This window comes from Lissotriton vulgaris, chromosome 5 (assembly GCF_964263255.1).
Source record: "Lissotriton vulgaris chromosome 5, aLisVul1.2, whole genome shotgun sequence".
In the NCBI taxonomy this organism is placed as follows: domain Eukaryota; kingdom Metazoa; phylum Chordata; class Amphibia; order Caudata; family Salamandridae; genus Lissotriton; species Lissotriton vulgaris.
In genome coordinates this window covers 249,833,698-249,852,433 of record NC_141693.1, presented here as the reverse complement: position 1 = coordinate 249,852,433, position 18,736 = coordinate 249,833,698, and the positions used below count along the sequence as shown (strand labels likewise).

At 46.2% G+C, this 18,736-nt stretch overlaps 1 protein-coding gene across 1 annotated transcript; it reads right to left on the bottom strand.

The window, feature by feature from the left end:
* Nucleotides 1-3,282: 3,282 nt before the first annotated feature.
* Nucleotides 3,283-12,979, bottom strand: LOC147710616 (natriuretic peptides A-like). The gene is made up of 3 exons (XM_086921290.1): nucleotides 12,589-12,979; nucleotides 6,528-6,813; nucleotides 3,283-3,676 (listed from the first exon to the last, which is right to left on the bottom strand). The coding sequence occupies exons 1-3, from the start codon at nucleotides 12,706-12,708 to the stop codon at nucleotides 3,660-3,662; spliced, it is 423 nt and encodes a 140-aa protein (XP_086777416.1). The 5' UTR covers nucleotides 12,709-12,979; the 3' UTR covers nucleotides 3,283-3,659.
* Between the last annotated feature and the right edge of the window lie 5,757 nt (nucleotides 12,980-18,736).

Sequence of the window (18,736 nt, the reverse complement as noted above, 5' to 3'; positions counted from 1 at the left end):
TGTGTGTGTGTAGCTCTGTGTGTGTGTGTGGCTATGTGTGTGTGTGTGGTTCTGTGTGTGTGTGGCTCTGTGTGTGGCTCTGTGTGTGTGTTGCAGTGTGTGTGTGTGTGTGTGTGGCTCTGTGTGTGTGTGTGTGCAAATGCAATAGGTCTCACATTTGCAAGAGATTAAGCTATTGGCATTGTAAATGACAATGCCATTTATTTATCTGTTTTCAAAACCAACCCATAAATATAAAGTTTGTCATTTACAATGCCAATAGCTCTAACTTTTGCAAAGGCAAGACCGTTGCATTGTAAATACTTGTTCAGTTTGGATCTCAGGCAGAGGGGGGCTTCTTCAGTTGGAGTTGATCTAGGCGGGTGTAAATACAGGGGGTGTCAGACAAGTCACCAGGGATCGGCTGATCATTCAGCACAGATGTTCAGCCCTTCAGGATGGACAGCCAGCCCTTCAATGATATGGGGGACAGACACACATCCAAAGGTGAGCTTTTACTTGCAACTAACAATTTGGTGAAATACTTAGAGAACACGAGACAATGACTGAGCCAAAGAATTCAAGCGGAGTTCACTGTGTGGTAATGGGGGAAACCCTGGTCTTGTGCATTTTGTTACTCTTAATATTTGCATATGTGGATTTAATATCAGGCGAAAGGAAGGATTACAGTTTATAACATGAGCACCGGCAAGGTGTGTATTGCAAACTTAGGCCGTGGGCTGTGGGAAATCCTGTACATTTTTTATACATTGTATAAATTCCTCCTGTGGAAGAGAGGCAGGCACCCATCACAGTTTTAACGTAAAAATCATCTGCGTTATTTCATGTTTTGAGCAGTATGGGTAGGTCGGATATTTTATGTTTGCTTAAGTTTCATGTGATAATCACCATTTTCGTTGAAGTTGAATTAAATTGAATGAAGACCAATTGTAATTGGGTAATGATAAGTCTTTGTGAATGCATGGCTTACATTTAAAAGTGGAAAAGCCAATCTGAAACACAGAATGCAGTCCCTAACTACTGGTGCTGGCATGCTTACTCACAACATACAGCTCATTCAAAGCACTGCCATTGAACATAGAGAACTGACGAAATGCGATAGTCATGTGTTAAGAGCGATGTTGACCTTGCACCCAGTAAGCAACGCTAGTTATTGGCCCTTGTCTTCCGTGTGTGCCTTCGTGGATTGGGGAGAGATTAAAACCATAGGCCAACAATTAGAGTTATGTGCCAACTTCAATGGAGCCAGCAGCCAATAGAGCTATATTAAAGTGCTTTGGAGAAAACCTCTATAGAATTACACACAGTATAAATGTAATGAAAGCATATTGTGTGCACAGGAGGACATGTATTTCCCTTTTCATTATAGGAATATGAGAGACACTCAAATTATCTGGGTATTTGATAGTGTAAGAAACAATTATTGAAATGTTGCTAGAACATAGTTAGCCAGTGGTCAATCCTTTAACACCTTGTGTGCTGCCCCGATTTCCCCCCGGTGCTGGACATTCCATAACTGGGTGTGGTCGTGACGGAACCATTCCGTCATCAGCACAGCTCAACCGTGACTGATGATGGAATGGTTCCGTCACAAGCATCGAAGGGGTTAATAAATCTTGGTTCAGACTCTCTTACACCAGCCACCTACAGGGAATGTATGGGAGAGGATGACAGTTCTTGCACTTTCATCTTCTAATGTATGGCTCTCATAGAGAGCCTCTACCATTTATTTCAGTTTTGTAAGTCATAACTGCTTGCTATGATGACATCACAACAGTTGATAACAAAATATCGACGGTTGTGATGTCATCAAGCTCTTCCAGGCCTTCTGACAGGGCTCTCAGAGTGCACCTCTGCTTGTCTACTTTGACTGGGAGCAGAAAGCACACCCGCGGGGGTGGGAGGGGGGGTTTGGGGGGAGGAAGGTACTCGGTTTTGGTTAAGGATAGCAGGTGAGATATTAATTTTTCACATTTGTTTCATGGAGTAGAGGGCATGCTATGTATAGTTCTCCAATTACCCACTTCCCCTGCGCAGTAAGTGAAGCCAGGCATAATATAAAATTATTTATGAGTAAAATGTAATTACAGGGATGTTTTTCACCTCGGAATTCTGAGTGATGACATCACAAACAACTTGAGCGTCACTCTTGTTGTCTATTTGACGTCACTCAGAACCCCTTGGTGAAAAACATTCCTGTAATTCACTCCTATCCATCTATAATTCAATATATTGACCTTGAATCCAGTTGATTACATTAAATTCAACCTAATATTGGACCAAGAAGTCAGGAGCAGAGGAAAATAATATGCTTTTTATCGGCTTTATTGTCGGTAATGATACAGCAGCAGGACATTCGTGGCTGCTCGTAGACTGCTTTAGTATTGCTGATTTATTCCTATCACACACAATTTCCCCATTATGCTCCCCACCAACGTGCCCAACGCTGCCAAACCCCTTCAAGAATACCTCTGCTACATTGCTGTAAATTCACCCTTTTAAATATGTTATAGTACATAGATTAGTGTAATACTGCAGTGACATTAGGATGGCTTTGCGGAGCTGTTGGCGTAAGGGTACATTCAAGTCGGAGATAATGTCAAGACTGAAGTTTGATTTTGGATTGCTTGAGTTTGACCATCAATAGAGTGGGAGGGATTTATATTGTGGTTTTGTCTTTTTGGTCATGGTTGTTGAAATGGTTAGTGGCGCCAGGGTCCTTTACCTTATCTGGAATGTGCCATTTAGGAGGACTGGTGTGTATTTTGCAGCTTGAAATATGTCTCTGAGGTCATTGACAGTTAGTTGTCTTATTCTTTCAACCCAACTAACAGTGCCAGGTTGGCTGCGTGTTTGTTTATTGCGTTATTGGTGGTTCTGGAGTACTCTGAGCTCAGTGACGTCCAACTTTATGGTGACAAAGAGAAGTGCTGGATGTGTGTGCATGGTTCTGTCTAATTTGTTCATTGGAAAAACAGATATAAAATAGTACAGAAATTAATTTTTGAATCCTGTTTCAGTCTAAATTCTTGCCATGCTGATTTTATTGCACTGATTTCAATATATTGGTTGTATCTTTCATGAATAGGTTTTTTTAACAGACAGGGTAGTTCAGTAAGTTGATCCACTTGCTGTTGAAATCTGTATATAACCGTGGCATCACAGGTTTGAATTTTAGCAGGCCATGTCCTGCTCAGCCTGTCAGTCTTCGCAGCTTGATAAAAGTTAGTGCAATTATGTTAGGTTGTAACCATTGCTATTTACTATACCACAACGGTAAAAGAATGTGGTAACAATATTTTATTTAATGTGCCTTAAAATACAAATTGGCCTTGGTGGCAGCAGAATGGCTCAGAAGCAAGAAGACATCCTGCAAGTGTAATGTGTCCGTTTTATTTGAAATTTGATATTTGCAGTGCTATGAAGTAAGAAATGTCTTTTTACAAAAAAAACTCGAATAAATAAAAAATAAATAAATAAATAAATATGGACAGCCTTCCACAAAACGGTTAAAAAGTAGACTGGAAGCATCCTGGGAATTGTATAGAGTGTTGGAGATGGTGCTGAGCAGGATCTCTCTGCAGCCGGGTGGTCATAAGCCTCACTCCTGCAGCCATTCGGTGCTGAGTCTCATTCCTGCAGCCAGGCGTCACTGTACCTCAGTTCTTCCTAGGCCCTGAGGGGAACCAAGAAAAGGGATTATAGAATGTGGAAAGAAATAAACCACCAATTCCATAAATCTGATCAAGACCAAACACTACTCAAATTTAACCTTTGCCGACAAATCATCCGGAATAAAACTGCTCAGGCGATAGTGAAAATCTGCAACCTAATGTTACATGTCATAGGACCACTTCATGAAAGCAAAATCTCATGTGCAACAGGACTAACTAACCTGATCACGGTATTAATTTACTTTGAATTCCCATACATTTCTGACTTATCTGTATATTTAACAATGCCTAAATTATAGAAGTTAATTGTATTCATGAAAAAGCAAATTTACACCTGTCTCTTTTATGCTATATGAGTAAATACCTCATGTCTATGGTTAGGGAATTTTAAAATCTATCTTAAAAATATTCCCTAACATCTTGCCTTTATGCACTCCTTTGAAAAGTAGGCTAATTGTTCTCTATCAGCAGCTGTTTCACATTGGATTTTCAGGAATTTACATGTTCTGAAAAAGTTAGGAAAACTTCCTTACGCATGTCTGTGATTGACCACTAAGTTCTGAATGAGTGAGTGTTTGGTACATTGCATGGATTTTCCATGCATGCATACTCCCTGGCACACCTCAGGGAACACCCTCCAGTGGAGTGTGAATCAGAGTTGACAATTAACTTTTGCGTTATATGCATTTACACTTATCATTCTTTATGAATCAGGCAGAAATTACTCAGTGTAAGTTTTGATTTGCTCTGATAACAATCCTACTTACTATTCCATTTCCCTACCTTAATATCCTCGCCCAAGCTACATTATCCCTTGTGGTCAGAAATCTTGTTATGCAGTTTGACTCCCATAGATACTGTCACACTTCATTATCTCTGTGGCGACAGCCGCCTGCCTCAACATCTCACCATGTGAAGACTCTGGCAGCACACCTTCGTCCAATTGGACAAAAAACCCTCATCTACTCTCTTGTCCTAGACAAACTGGATCAGGGCAACAATCACCTCCTTGATCTTCCCCAGCATATACTCTGAGTAAATGTATTTATCTCACCAAGTGCATGCTGTTCTCACAGCTTGCTGTCCAGACAAAACAAGGTCCTATTTTAATTCCTTAAATTGGTCTTAGCAGCAGTTGATGATCATTACCTGATGAGCAACATTAGCTTTAACTGTCCAACCCACATCGATCTCACTGCTACCCGGCACCTAGATCCACCGGCATTCCTTCACACGAAATTTCTTCTTGCTCCTGGCCCCACTACATTGGAATGCTCTTCCTTTGAGCTAGGCAAACTCCTTTATTTGGTAGCATTTACAAAAGGTTCTTAGGGCACAGCATCTAGCCCCAGAAAAGCCACCACAAAGTCATGTCAGAGTGCCGCATGGAACATACCAACAGCCCGACCCTACCGCACACTTAATTCTAGTTCATGAACATGCATGCTAAGTATGTTTGTTTGAGTCTGTCTTATTCCCCGTTTCCAACCTCCTTTCTCAGCCACCACCTCAATGCATGTGTCCTTTGACCTCTGCATGTTTATATGTTGATTGTTATTAGCTATGATACGCTTTTTCTGGTCCAAATGTACTGTTATTTCAAATATTACTGATATTTCAATCATATTTTTATGTACTGGTCTTCTTCATTGGCCAGTCCAATGTCTCTTCTATTTTCTTTAAATTGGCCTCGAAGCTTAGAATGTGTGCTTTATCTCAGTGTGAGTCGATAATGGCAAACGAGATATACCTCATAAAAACTCCCTCACAATATAAGCCTCTCTGAATTGCATTATATGATGTTAAACATGCAAAAACCAATAAAGACACTTATAAAAAAAATCTCAGTGTGCGTCACAACAAGGGGGGGAGATACTCTTTCATAATGAGATGCCTGTGTATGTTGGCTCTGTTATCTCAAGTTTGTATATTTGTTTTCCTACAGCTCTACCGCTGACTAGGTGTGCCCTAAATTGTTCACAATACAAAGCTGCAGCCTGCATGTTTTACATAGTGCACAAACAGGTGAGTCATCTCTGGGTGCTGGGAATGTGCTGCTCACAAAGGGACACCGATTAATGGTTTAGGATGCTGAGCTCCATTTGTGAGCAGCACATTCCTAGCATCCAGAGATGACTCACCTGTTTGTGCACTGTGTAAAAACATACAGTCTGCAGCTTTGTATTTTGAACAATGAAGGACATTGTGGTGAACATGCACTCCTACCAATGATTATTAACAGAACATAACATGGCCTTTAAAGAAACTTCATAGTTAGGTTTATGAACCAAGGCTACAGAGGGGTGAAAGTCAGCTGTACTAATTTAACTTGACACATTACAGCAAAGAGCATTACTATTGACACAATAATCTTTCCACGAACATGCCATATTTGCTCTCAACTGTTCTTTAATAAACTCCATTGTCATTTTCCTGGTTTACACAATAACCAGCTTTTGTCCCACTTTTCCTCCACGTATGAGGCCTGTGTTCATCCAGCTGTGCTGTAAGTTGTCCGGTTCACCTCTCTAGGAATGCATGATGTGTTCCCCAAGAGGTGTTCCACCTACTACGATTATTATATCACCTCTCCCCCATGTGTGCCGCACATATTCCCAGTTACTTATCACCTCTCCCTCATGTGCCATACCTGTTCCCAGTTGTGTATCTTCTATTGCCAGTGATGTACTACTGTCTCCTGATTGTGTACAATTTTCTCCCAGTTGTGTGTCACCTGTCTCAATTCTGTCCCATCTTCTCCAAGCTCTGCCCAGCTCGCCCTCAGTTGTCCCCCAGTCTTCACATAATGTTTGTCCCTTAAACCCAGTTTCAAGTGGTTCAGCCTGGACTCACCATTGCAGCCCATGCCACTCATGGACCCGATCCGGTCGATGCGCCTTCCGAAGCACCCCGAATCGCGCATCATCCTGGGGTTCTGGATGGCGCGGAGCCCCTTCAGCAGGGAATCCTTGAGGGAGTAAGCCCCCGCGGGGGCCACTCTTGGCTCGGACTGCTGGCTCTCGCCGTCTTCCGAGGGGTCCACTTGAAGCCCACCTTGGACCTCCGGCTCCTGCAGGTCGGGGCTGGACTCCAAGGTCTCCATCAGAGAGAACTTCTCCTCCAACCTCTCGAGGATGGTCTGAAAGAGATGAGTGAGCTGTAGTGAGTGGTCTGTGGTGTGCCGTTGTCACTCTGGCACAAACCCCCAGATTACTATAGTCATTCTTTTTGATAATATAAGAATAGCATTACCTTTGGTATCAATAGCATGCATTATATCATGAACTAAAAACTTATTTCAACATTTTCTCATTACATTCCAAAAATTGACTGGCCAATGAACTCTTGACAGTAGTTTGAAAGAGCCATTTTTATCACAAAATTGAGGATTCGGCAAAAAATGTGAACAAGATGAATACTTCACATATATATCAATGACTTAAAACAGCATGATAAGCCATAACTCTCATGCATGGGTAAGTCGTTAACACTGGGCTTCCTGTCTGCCAAGCGCTTCGTTACCCCATCAGGACTAGTGAGCGCTACATAAATAATCACATTGTAACATCACTCTCGGGGTCAGCTTTATTGCTGTTATGTTTGTTCTTGATACGAGTATTATTACCAGTAGAAGGTGTAAGCCCTAGAGGCTTCAGGTATTTGGCTGCAGCCTGAGGAGTGTTTGATTCAGACCTGCATCGCCGCATGCCCACGTTTAACTCAATTATAAATTGTTAGTTGTCAATTTCTTTCAATATGGCTGATTTTGCTGCTCTCTTCTTGTAAAGTTAAAATCGTAATACCACCTTCAGCGCCAATCTGGACAGCAGCTCAAAGACTCGGCAACGTGCACCGACCCTTTCACTTGTATGTCTATGTTTTGCAATTTATATGGCGCGAATTTCACCCGAAGGTTTTGGAGCGCTATACGTAAGCACCACTTGGATTACACAAATTCGCGATCATGTTTTTTAGGCGGGGGAAATTAAAGGATTTGTCCAGAATCACACGATGTTTGGGCCGACGCCGAGACTTGAATCTGGTTTCCCAGTTCCAAAGTCGGTAGTTTTGGCTCCTAGCGCCGCATCCTACCTCCTCAATCCTGGTTCATCACATTTCTGTTTAAAAGTTCAGAGATCTATGGTTTAAACGTATGCCCGTTAAACAGTCTAATGGTATCGTATATGTCGGTCATTTTTTCCGGGAACACTTAGGAATAGTTAGTGGCCACTTACGAGTTTAAAAAACAATGTCCGATCCTGCCATCGAACTCACGCATTTACTCTACACCCCCCTCTGGGTCGGTTCGATCATTTTCCCCACCTGTGGAAAGGGAGAGTGGGGGTAGGGCCCCCCGGCTCATCACAGGGACAGACCATCCCCACCCCTGCAGCGTCCGATGACATGAACTGCCTTCCCCGTTCCTGCTCTGCTCAAGCTCCGAACGAAACCCCCGACTCCGAGAGGTACAGGGTCCCTTTGTACCCGCGTTGAGCCCGCCAGCCTCCCGGGGGATCCCTCTCCGGAATCTGCCGAACCCTTCTCGTGACAGCTCGGACCGGACGCCCCTCACCTCAGAGCCCCCCGCACGCTCTTCCGCACCAAGTCTCAAGAATACTTGGGGCAGATTTACAAGCCACTTGCGCCACTCTTGTGTCATTTTTAACATGGGAAAAATGACGCAAAAATGGCGCAAGGGGCTTGTAAATCTGCCCTTCTATGCGGTTACCAAGAGCCAACAAAGCAGGTGCACGAGATAAACACAATAGTGCATATCACTTAACTCGTCCTTAACAAAATCTCTAATACAGAGACTAAATGAGCAAATTAGCAAAGCGTCACAATTAGTAATGCAATTGTATTAGCAGCCAAATAACACTTCTATCAAGCAGCATCACAAAGTATGGAACTATTTTATTAATGTAAACGCATTTTAAAATTACTTTTAGTCGGGTTCGTATGAAAACAACGCGCAGTACAATACAACAAAGCAGCCTTCCCTGGAAGGTGCGCAGTTTATACCCAGAACCGTGGTTGTAGGTCCACAGGTAATAGTATCGATTCTCGCTTCCGGCAGACATTCACTGCAAATACAATTAGGTCTGATGTATCGGTTTTCAAAGTCCTGTGAGCAACAGCCACCTGGTTACCCGAGCTTCAGACAGACAGGACGAATCCAACTCATCTGAAGCCCAGGTACACTGGGCAGAAAAACAAGACATGCCCAGGTCTCAGTGGAGCCCTCTCCCCTCTTTTCAGGACCCCTCAGTGGAGCCCTCTCCCCTCTTGGCACGGCCACTTCCCTCTCCTTCCGAGACACTGTTCCTGCAACACCATACTTCCTTTAAGAACCCGTCACCCAGAAGCACCCCTCCTCCGAGAGCCCTGTCTCCTGTGGCATATCTCATCCTAGGTCATCTCTTCTCCCTGCAGCACCCCTCTAGCGAGAGTACCCTCTTTCTGCAGCACCCCTCTAGCTATGGTCCCCTCTCCATGCAGCACCCCTCTCCCTGAAATCCCATCTTCCTGCAGTACCCCCCGCCGAGCTATGTTCCCCTCTCCCTGCAGCACCCCTCTAGCTATGGTCCCCTCTCCCTGCAGCACCCCTCTAGCGAGAGTACCCTCTTTCTGCAGCACCCCTCTAGCTATGGTCCCCTCTCCCTGCCGCACCCCTCTTCCTGAAATCCCATCTTCCTGCAGTACCCACCCCGAGCTATGGTCCCCTCTCCCTGCAGCACCTCTCTTACTGAAATCCCATCTTCCTGCAGTACCCCCCCCCCACCCCCAAGCTATGGTCCCCTCTCCCTGCCGCACCCCTCTTCCTGAAATCCCATCTTCCTGCAGTACCCACCCCGAGCTATGGTCCCCTCTCCCTGCAGCACCTCTCTTACTGAAATCCCATCTTCCTGCAGTACCCCCCCCCCACCCCAAGCTATGGTTCCCCTCTCCCTGCAGCACCCCTCTAGCTAGAGTCCCCTCTCCCTGCAGCACCCCTCTAGCTAGAGTACCCTCTCCCTGCAGCACCCCTCTAGCTACGGTCCCCTGTCTCTGCAGCGCCCCTCTAGCTAGAGTCCCCTCTCCCTGCAGCACCCCTCTAGCTAGAGTACCCTCTCCCTGAAGCACCCCTCTAGCTAGAGTCCCCTCTCCCTGCAGCACCCCTCTAGCTAGAGTACCCTCTCCCTGCAGCACCCCTCTAGCTAGAGTCCCCTCTCCCTGAAGCACCCCTGTAGCTAGAGTCCCCTCTCCCTGCAGCACCCCTCTAGCTAGAGTCCCCTCTCCCTGCAGCACCCCTCTATCTAAAGTCCCCTCTCCCTGCAGCACCCCTCTAGCTAGAGTACCCTCTCCCTGCAGCACCCCTCTAGCTAGAGTCCCCTCTCCCTGCAGCACCCCTCTAGCTAGAGTACCCTCTCCCTGCAGCACCCCTCTAGCTAGAGTCCCCTCTCCCTGCAGCACCCCTCTAGCTAGAGTCCCCTCTCCCTGCAGCACCCCTCTAGCTAGAGTCCCCTCTCCCTGCAGCACCCCTCTAGCTAGAGTCCCCTCTCCCTGAAGCACCCCTGTAGCTAGAGTCCCCTCTCCCTGCAGCACCCCTCTAGCTAGAGTCCCCTCTCCCTGCAGCACCCCTCTATCTAAAGTCCCCTCTCCCTGCAGCACCCCTCTAGCTAGAGTACCCTCTCCCTGCAGCACCCCTCTAGCTAGAGTCCCCTCTCCCTGCAGCACCCCTCTAGCTAGAGTACCCTCTCCCTGCAGCACCCCTCTAGCTAGAGTCCCCTCTCCCTGCAGCACCCCTCTAGCTAGAGTCCCCTCTCCCTGCAGCACCCCTCTAGCTAGAGTCCCCTCTCCCTGCAGCACCCCTCTCCCTGAAATCCCATCTTCCTACAGTATCACTCTTTCTGGGGACCCATTTACACGCAGAATCCCTCTTTCTGATCCCATCTCCATGGAGCATCCCTACTCCTAGGGCCCCATCTCTCTACGGGTCCCCTGTTCCTAGGCCCTCTTGTCCCTGTCGCTCCCCTGGCCAGAGCATCCCATCTCCTTGAAGAATCCCTCTTCTCATTTCCTCATCTTTGTTCACTATCACTGTTCCTAGTATCCTATCTCCTAGTAGCATCCCTGGTCTGAGGAACCCATTGCCTTGCAGCATCCCTCTTCCCAGTGACCCATCCTACCGCAGCATCCTGCTTCCAAGTATCCCTTCTCCCTTCAGCATCCCTATTCCTGAAGTCCTACGACTCTGGACCATACCTCTTTCTGGGCTTCCACCCCATGCAGAATTCCTCTTCCTATAGTCCTACCTCCCTGCAGCAGCCCTCTTTCTAGAGGGCCATCTCCCTGGAGCACCCCTCTTTGTAGGATCCAATCACCCAGCAGCTTCTCTTTTCCTAGGCTCCCATCACCCTGCAGCATCCCTCTGCCTTTGATCCCATGCATCTCCCTGCAGCATTCCTCTTCCCAGGACCCCATCACCCTGCAGCATTGCTCTTCCTAGAACACCATCACTCTGCAGTGTTCCTCTTCCTAGGACCCAATCACCCTGCAGCGTACCTCTCCCTTTGATCCCTTCACCCTGCAGCATTCCTCTTCCCAGGACCCCATCACCCTGCAGCATTGCTCTTCCTAGAACACCATCACTCTGCAGTGTTCCTCTTCCTAGGACCCAATCACCCTGCAGCGTACCTCTCCCTTTGATCCCTTCACCCTCCAGCATTCCTCTTCCTAGGACCAAATCACCCTGCAGCGTTCTTCTTCCTATGACCCCTGTCACCCTGCAGCATTCCTTTTCCTAGGACCCCCATCACCCTGCAATATTCCTCTTCCTGTGACCCCATCATCCTGAAGTATTCCTCTCCCTTTGATCCCATCACTATGCAAGGTGCTTTCTTTCCTTGATCCCATCACACTGCAGCATTCCTCTTCCTATGATCCCATCACCCTGAAGCCTCTCTCGAAGACCCCATTTCTCGGCATCAGTCATCTCTCTAAAAACACTCAACTTCCCACGGAAAGTTCTCTGACTGGAGCATCCCTCTTCCTAGGATTCCACCTCTCCACCCTGCAGCAACCTATCACCCTGCAGCATCCCTCTTCCTAGGATTCCACCTCTCCACCCTGCGGCATCCCTGCAGCAACCCATCACCCTTCAGCATCCCTCTCTTTATGATCCCTTCTCCCTGCATTATGCCTCTCCCTTCAACACCCCACTTCCTATGGGACCTTCTCTCCCCGAAGCATCCCTCCTCCTCCTAACACAATTTGTCCAAAAAGTTCCTCTCCCTGCACCAGCCCATGATCAAAGGGTCACATTTCCTTGCCCTCAAGTCCTTTAGGACACCCTCGCCTGCAGTGCCCCTTTCCCCTAACACCTCTCTCCCCAAAGAATCCCTGGCCGACCCTCTCGCCTATTCTTCAAGGGCCCGTCTCCTTAGCAGGTATCATCTTAGGACCCACCCTCCTTGTACCACCCGCCAGAACTTAATTTGAGCCGGATGTTACCAGTGCTCGGCACCAGCACTTAATTGGTTTCCAGTGCTGAGCACCAGCACTTAATTGTCAACATCACACTTATGACACTCTGCCACGTGGCGGTGATGCTCATCCAATTTCGAGATGAGCAGAACAACAGTTGTTCATGAATACACTATACATTAAAAATGACAAATGCCTGCTTTCCCAGCCATGCCTTTAACTTTGGGGACCTGGAATAATCTGAATGTCGCACTTGCAGGCGAGAGAGATGCTCAGTAGTTGTTCTGGTACCCTGATGACAGGCCAATGGGTGGTGCAAGCTGCAGTAGCCACCTGGCCAGGACCCTGGCGCTTATTATTTTACAAATTAAGCACTACCCCTCTCCCATCACACCTCTGTTCTATACGACCTTCTACCTCTGGAGCCCTTCCCTGCCCTGGGTCTCACCTTCAGGCTGTCCAGCTCCCGGGCGGGGCTCAGGTCATAGATGGGGCCCGCCCTGGCCCCCTGCAGCTGCAGCAGCAGGAGGAGCAGGAGCCCGGAGAGGAGCGGCGCCCTGGGGTCCATGCCGGAGGGGAGGGAGGGTGCTGGAGCTCGGGTCCTCTGCTTTCCTTGAGTCTGGCAGGTGTCTCGCTTCGGCCTCTCGCGCTCTGTATCTCGCGCTCACTGTTCAGACTCCGGGTTTCTCCTGTGCCTCCGGTGTCTCCCGCACTCGTCTCCAGGTATATCCTGTATTTCTTGCTCTGTTCTCCCTTGTTCTTTCTCTACAGTATCCTTTTTTTCTCCCCGGTCTCTTGTTCTGGTACTCCGGACTTTCTTCGGTCCTTCTCTTCTGTCTCTTCTCCCTCAATCTTTGGTCTTTTATACCCTGTCGGGTGCGCTCCCGGACCCGGGTTTATCGGGGTCTTATCTGCACACATTCCTGTCCCGGGCTGAGATAAGGGGAGCTCGTGTCCCCCCTCCATGAGGCACCGGTGAGGAATGTGTCACGAGCCCGCCCCCCAGCTCCCGCTATCCCCGTGATTCCGGCCGCAGATAGCGCCCCGGCTCTCAGTGGAAGATTCTTCCAAACACGGTGCGTTCCGGGAAAGGCGCGAAGACGCCACGAAATCACTCGCCGCTCCTCCGACTCCCACAACAACACCTAGGCAGAGCCATAGACCCCTGCCGGGAGACGCCGGAGAAACCCCGCCAGCGACCACAAGAAGCTGAGGCAGTGACTCACATGAGGAGACACTAAACCAAATAAGCTACACTACCAAGTCAAGAACTTCTACCGAGCCAGGGCACCACAATCCAATAACAAAGACTTACCACAGAACCATGAACTCACGCAACAAAACAAGAACTCTTGTAACCAAGCTAGGAACTCATAACACTGAACCAGGAACTCACACTACAGAACAAAGAACTCACACTATTGAAACAAGAACTAACACTCCTGGGCCAAGAACTTACACTACTAAAGGCATAACTTACCCTACCGAATCAAGAACTTACACTACAGAACTCACACTACCCAATCAAGAACTCCCACAGACACAGGACACCACACTCCAATAACAAAGACTTACCACAGAACCATGAACTCTCACAACAAAACAAAAACTCTCGTAACCGAGCTAGGAACTCACACTACAGAACCAAGAACTTACACTACTGAAACAAGACCTCACACTACTGAAACAAGACCTCACACTCCTGGACCAAGAACTTACACTACTGAACCAAGAACTCACACGACTGAACCAAGACCTCACACGACTGAACCAAGACCTCACACGACTGAACCAAGAACTCACACGACTGAACCAAGAACTCACACTACTGAACCAAGACCTTACACTACTGAACCAAGAACTTATACTACTGAACCAAGAACTCACACTACTGATCCAAGACCTTACACTACTGAACCAAGAACTTACACTACTGAACCAAGAACTCACACGACTGAACCAAGAACTCACACTACTGAAACAATAACTTACACTACTGAACCAAGAACTTATACTACTGAACCAAGAACTCACACTACTGATCCAAGACCTTACACTACTGAACCAAGAACTTACACTACTGAACCAAGAACTCACACTACTGATCCAAGACCTTACACTACTGAACCAAGAACTCACACGACTGAACCAAGAACTCACACTACTGAAACAATAACTTACACTACTGAACCAAGAACTTACACTACTGAACCATAAACTCACACTACTGAACCAAGAACTCACACTACTAAAACAAGACCTCACACTCCTGGACCAAGGACTTACACTACTGAACCAAGAACTCACACTACTAAAACAAGACCTCAAACTCCTGGACCAAGAACTTACACTATTGAACCATGAACTCACACTTCTGAACCAAGAACTCACACTACTGAAACAAGAACTCACACTACTGAAACTAGACCTCACACTCCTGGACCCAGAACTTACAATACTGAAGCCAGAACTTACCCCACCAAATCAAGAACTTACACTACAGAACTCACACTACCAAATCAAGAACTCCAGAGAACCATGAACTCCCACAACAAAAGGAGAACTCTCGTAACCGAGCTCGAAACTCACAACACTGAACCAGAAACTTACAATACTGAAGCAAGAACTTACACTACTGAACCAAGAACTCACACTACTGAAACTAGACCTCACACTACTGAACCAAGAACTCACACTCCTGGACCAAGAACTTACACTACTGAACCATGAACTCACACTACTGAACCAAAAACTCACACTACTGAACCAAGAACTCACACTCCTGGACCAAGAACTTACACTACTGAACCATGAACTCACACTACTGAACCATGAACTCACACTACTGAACCAAGAACTCACACTACTGAACCAAGAACTCACACTCCTAGACCAAGAACTCACACTACTGAACCAAGAACTCACACTCCTGGACCAATAACTCTTACACTACTGAACCATGAACTCACACTACTGAACCATGAACTCACACTACTGAACCAAGAACTCACACTACTGAACCAAGAACTCACACTCCTAGACCAAGAACTTACACTACTGAACCATGAACTCACACTACTGAAACAAGACCTCACTCTCCTGGACCAAGAACTCACACTACTGAACCAAGAACTCACACTCCTAGACCAAGAACTTACACTACTGAACCATGAACTCACACTACTGAACCAAGAACTCACACTCCTAGACCAAGAACTTACACTACTGAACCATGAACTCACACTACTGAACCAAGAACTCACACTACTGAAACTAGACCTCACACTACTGAACTATGAACTCACACTACTGAACCAAGAACTCACACTACTGAACCAAGAACTCACACTCCTGGACCAAGAACTTACACTACTGAACCATGAACTCACACTACTGAACCATGAACTCACACTACTGAACCAAGAACTCACACTACTGAACCAAGAACTCACACTCCTAGACCAAGAACTTACACTACTGAACCATGAACTCACACTCCCAGACCAAGAACTTACACTACTGAACCATGAACTCACACTACTGAAACAAGACCTCACTCTCCTGGACCAAGAACTTACATTACTGAACCATGAACTCACACTACTGAACCAAGAACTCACACTACTGAAACAAGACCTCACACTCCTGGAGCAAGAACTTACACTACTTAAGCCAGAACTTACACTACCGAATCAAGAACTTACACTACATAACTCACCCTACCAAGTCAAGAACTCCAGCAGAGCCAGGACACCACACTCCAATAAAAAAGACTTACCATAGAACCATGAACCCACACAACAAAACGAGAACTCTTCTAACCAAGCTAGGTACCCATACTACTGAACAGAGAACTTACTCTATTGAACCAAGACCTCACTCTCCTGGACCAAGAACTTACATTACTGAACCATGAACTCACACTACTGAACCAAGAACTCACACTACTGAAACAAGACCTCACATTCCTGGAGCAAGAACTTACACTACTTAAGCCAGAACTTACACTACCGAATCAAGAACTTACACTACATAACTCACCCTACCAAGTCAAGAACTCCAGCAGAGCCAGGGCACCACACCAATAAAAAGACTTACCACATCAGGTGTCCCTATATGCAGACGATCTATTGGTCTTTGTCAGGGACGTGGATAGTATGCTGGAACATCTTACCACACTGCTAAGCTGATTTGCCGATCTCTGGGGGCTCCGAGTTAACACAGGTAAGTCCTGCCTATACGCCTTCAATAGTGAGGTGCATGATCCGGAGTATAGCCTACAGGGCACGAGAGTGCAGTGGCGCGCGGACACGTTTAAATACTTGGGGATCCAGATCAACCGGCAGCCAGCGGACCTGATGGATGGGAACATGGGTAGAGCGGTTACAGCGCTCAAGGCGCAGATAGGCTTTTGGTCCACGCTCCCCCTGACGCCCACGGGCAGGGTCGCTTTGACCAAAATGGTGATGCTTCCTCGCCTTCTATACTATTTTGCGAATCTGCCTCTGTTCGTGCCTGCAACTTTCATCTCCAAGCTCAGCGGGACCCTGCGCGATTTCGTATGGGGCGCGTCTCGACACCGACTGGCCCTAGGGAAGCTATTTATCCCCACAGACAAAAGTGGCCTGGCCGCCCCTGCTTTGAGCACTATTATCTGGCAGCGCAGCTCCAATGGATTGCCCGCTGGATGAAAGGCAGGGGGAGGGAGGACACCGCCACAAGTGAGCCGCCTTATACCTTGGAAAGGATCACTGCGCTGTTTCATCCGCTGGCAGCCAGGGCCAGACCTTCCCCGCTCCTGCTAGGGGTGGCATACAAGTGCTTCCGTAGGGCACTATACCTCACGAGGAAAGTGCTTCCATACGCGCCCGCGGTGCTGTTGGAGAGCTCTCCGGGAGGCGAGGGTGTTCTCACACGCCGCATGCTAGAACAGTAAAGAACACTCTTTCAGTCAAAGATTCTGGTAGAAAAATTAGAACTTTTTTATTTTATTCTTTGTAAATTTAGTTTGTTTTTTATGTATATTTTTTCAAAAGAAAGATTTTTCACATATAAATGTGCAAACATGTATTTACAACATCAAACATTCATCATATATAGAAAATGGAGGAGTACAGTCTTTTGAAACAGGGGGGATTGATGAATTGTGGAGACACTAAAGACACAAATAGACACAAGACACGTGTACACAAGACAGTGAATATATAACTGACATTGCGCATCAACCATTGAAGGTAATCTTTTTCAGCATGCAGGGATATTTTGGAAACATGATCAGTTCACCAACTGTAAAACGAAAAATGTGGTCTACGGGATACTCTGTCCGTGTGACAAACTATATATAGGCAAGACATTCCAAGAAGTGAGACAGAGAATGTCTCAACACAAGTCCAGGATTAAGAAAAAAGTCCTCACAGCTCCATTGGTACAACATTGGATAGAGAAAACGCACAGCGAACATGAGTTCAAATGGACAATAATTTCTAAAATTGACACTGACCCTAGAGGCGGAGACGTAGAGGCCAAGCTCCTCCATTTTCTATATATGATGAATGTTTGATGTTGTAAATACATGTTTGCACATTTATATGTGAAAAATCTTTCTTTTGAAAAAATATACATAAAAAACAAACAAAATTTACAAAGAATAAAATAAAAAAGTTCTAATTTTTCTACCAGAATCTTTGACTGAAAGAGTGGTCTTTTCTGGAAGTAGCGACTAGGAGCTTCTTCTTTTACCTGGATTTAAACGAGTGCACAGTACTGGCAATTGTTTTGTTCATTACATTGTGGCGCAGCCTTACTGTGCTCATCGCCAAACCTGTTAAGTTTCGTGGTTTATATAGCGGGCGCCGGCCCGCGAGGTTTTCTGTGAGACATTCAAGGTAGTCTCTGGTCTTGAATTTATTAGTGTCCACTTGTTGTGGACTGTGGACACCTTCCACTGTGGCATTTTTTCTTTTTCCATTCACTATCTATTTGCTTCATTCACTATCTATTCTTTCACATATAATTTTGATTGTGTATGTTTTGTACGGATGATTTCCAAGCGTTCACTCTGAAAAGGATTTTTGATATACTCTCACTATTCCAAGTCCGAGATAATGTCAGAGGAGCAAACATTTGCCTATAGCGAAGATCACATTAAAAATTTACTGAGAGACCCTCCTTCGTTCAGCTCAGCTACACTCAGCAACTCTGCCCAGGTAAATATTGAATCAGACAAATTAATCCGACTGAAAAAGAAACAGATACGGACTGATTTACATGGCCACTACTTACTCCAACATCTTAGGTCAGGTACTATACCAACTGGATTGATCGTTAAAAACATACCGGTGATATTTACAGAAGACAGTGTGTATAAAAAAGGTTTTAGTTTCATAGAGACTAAATGTAGTCGGGACCTTATGGTCCTAACTATAGAAACAGCTCAACGTCTGTCTAAAACCCAACTGGAAGAGATTGAGAAATTAGAGGCGGAAATAAAAGTCAACCCCCTAATACAAGACTCAAAGATCCTGCTTGATAAAGTAGAGAAAGAAATACTTGAGTTTAATGACTTCACTGTGCAACAAAAAGAGAACAACTTTGAG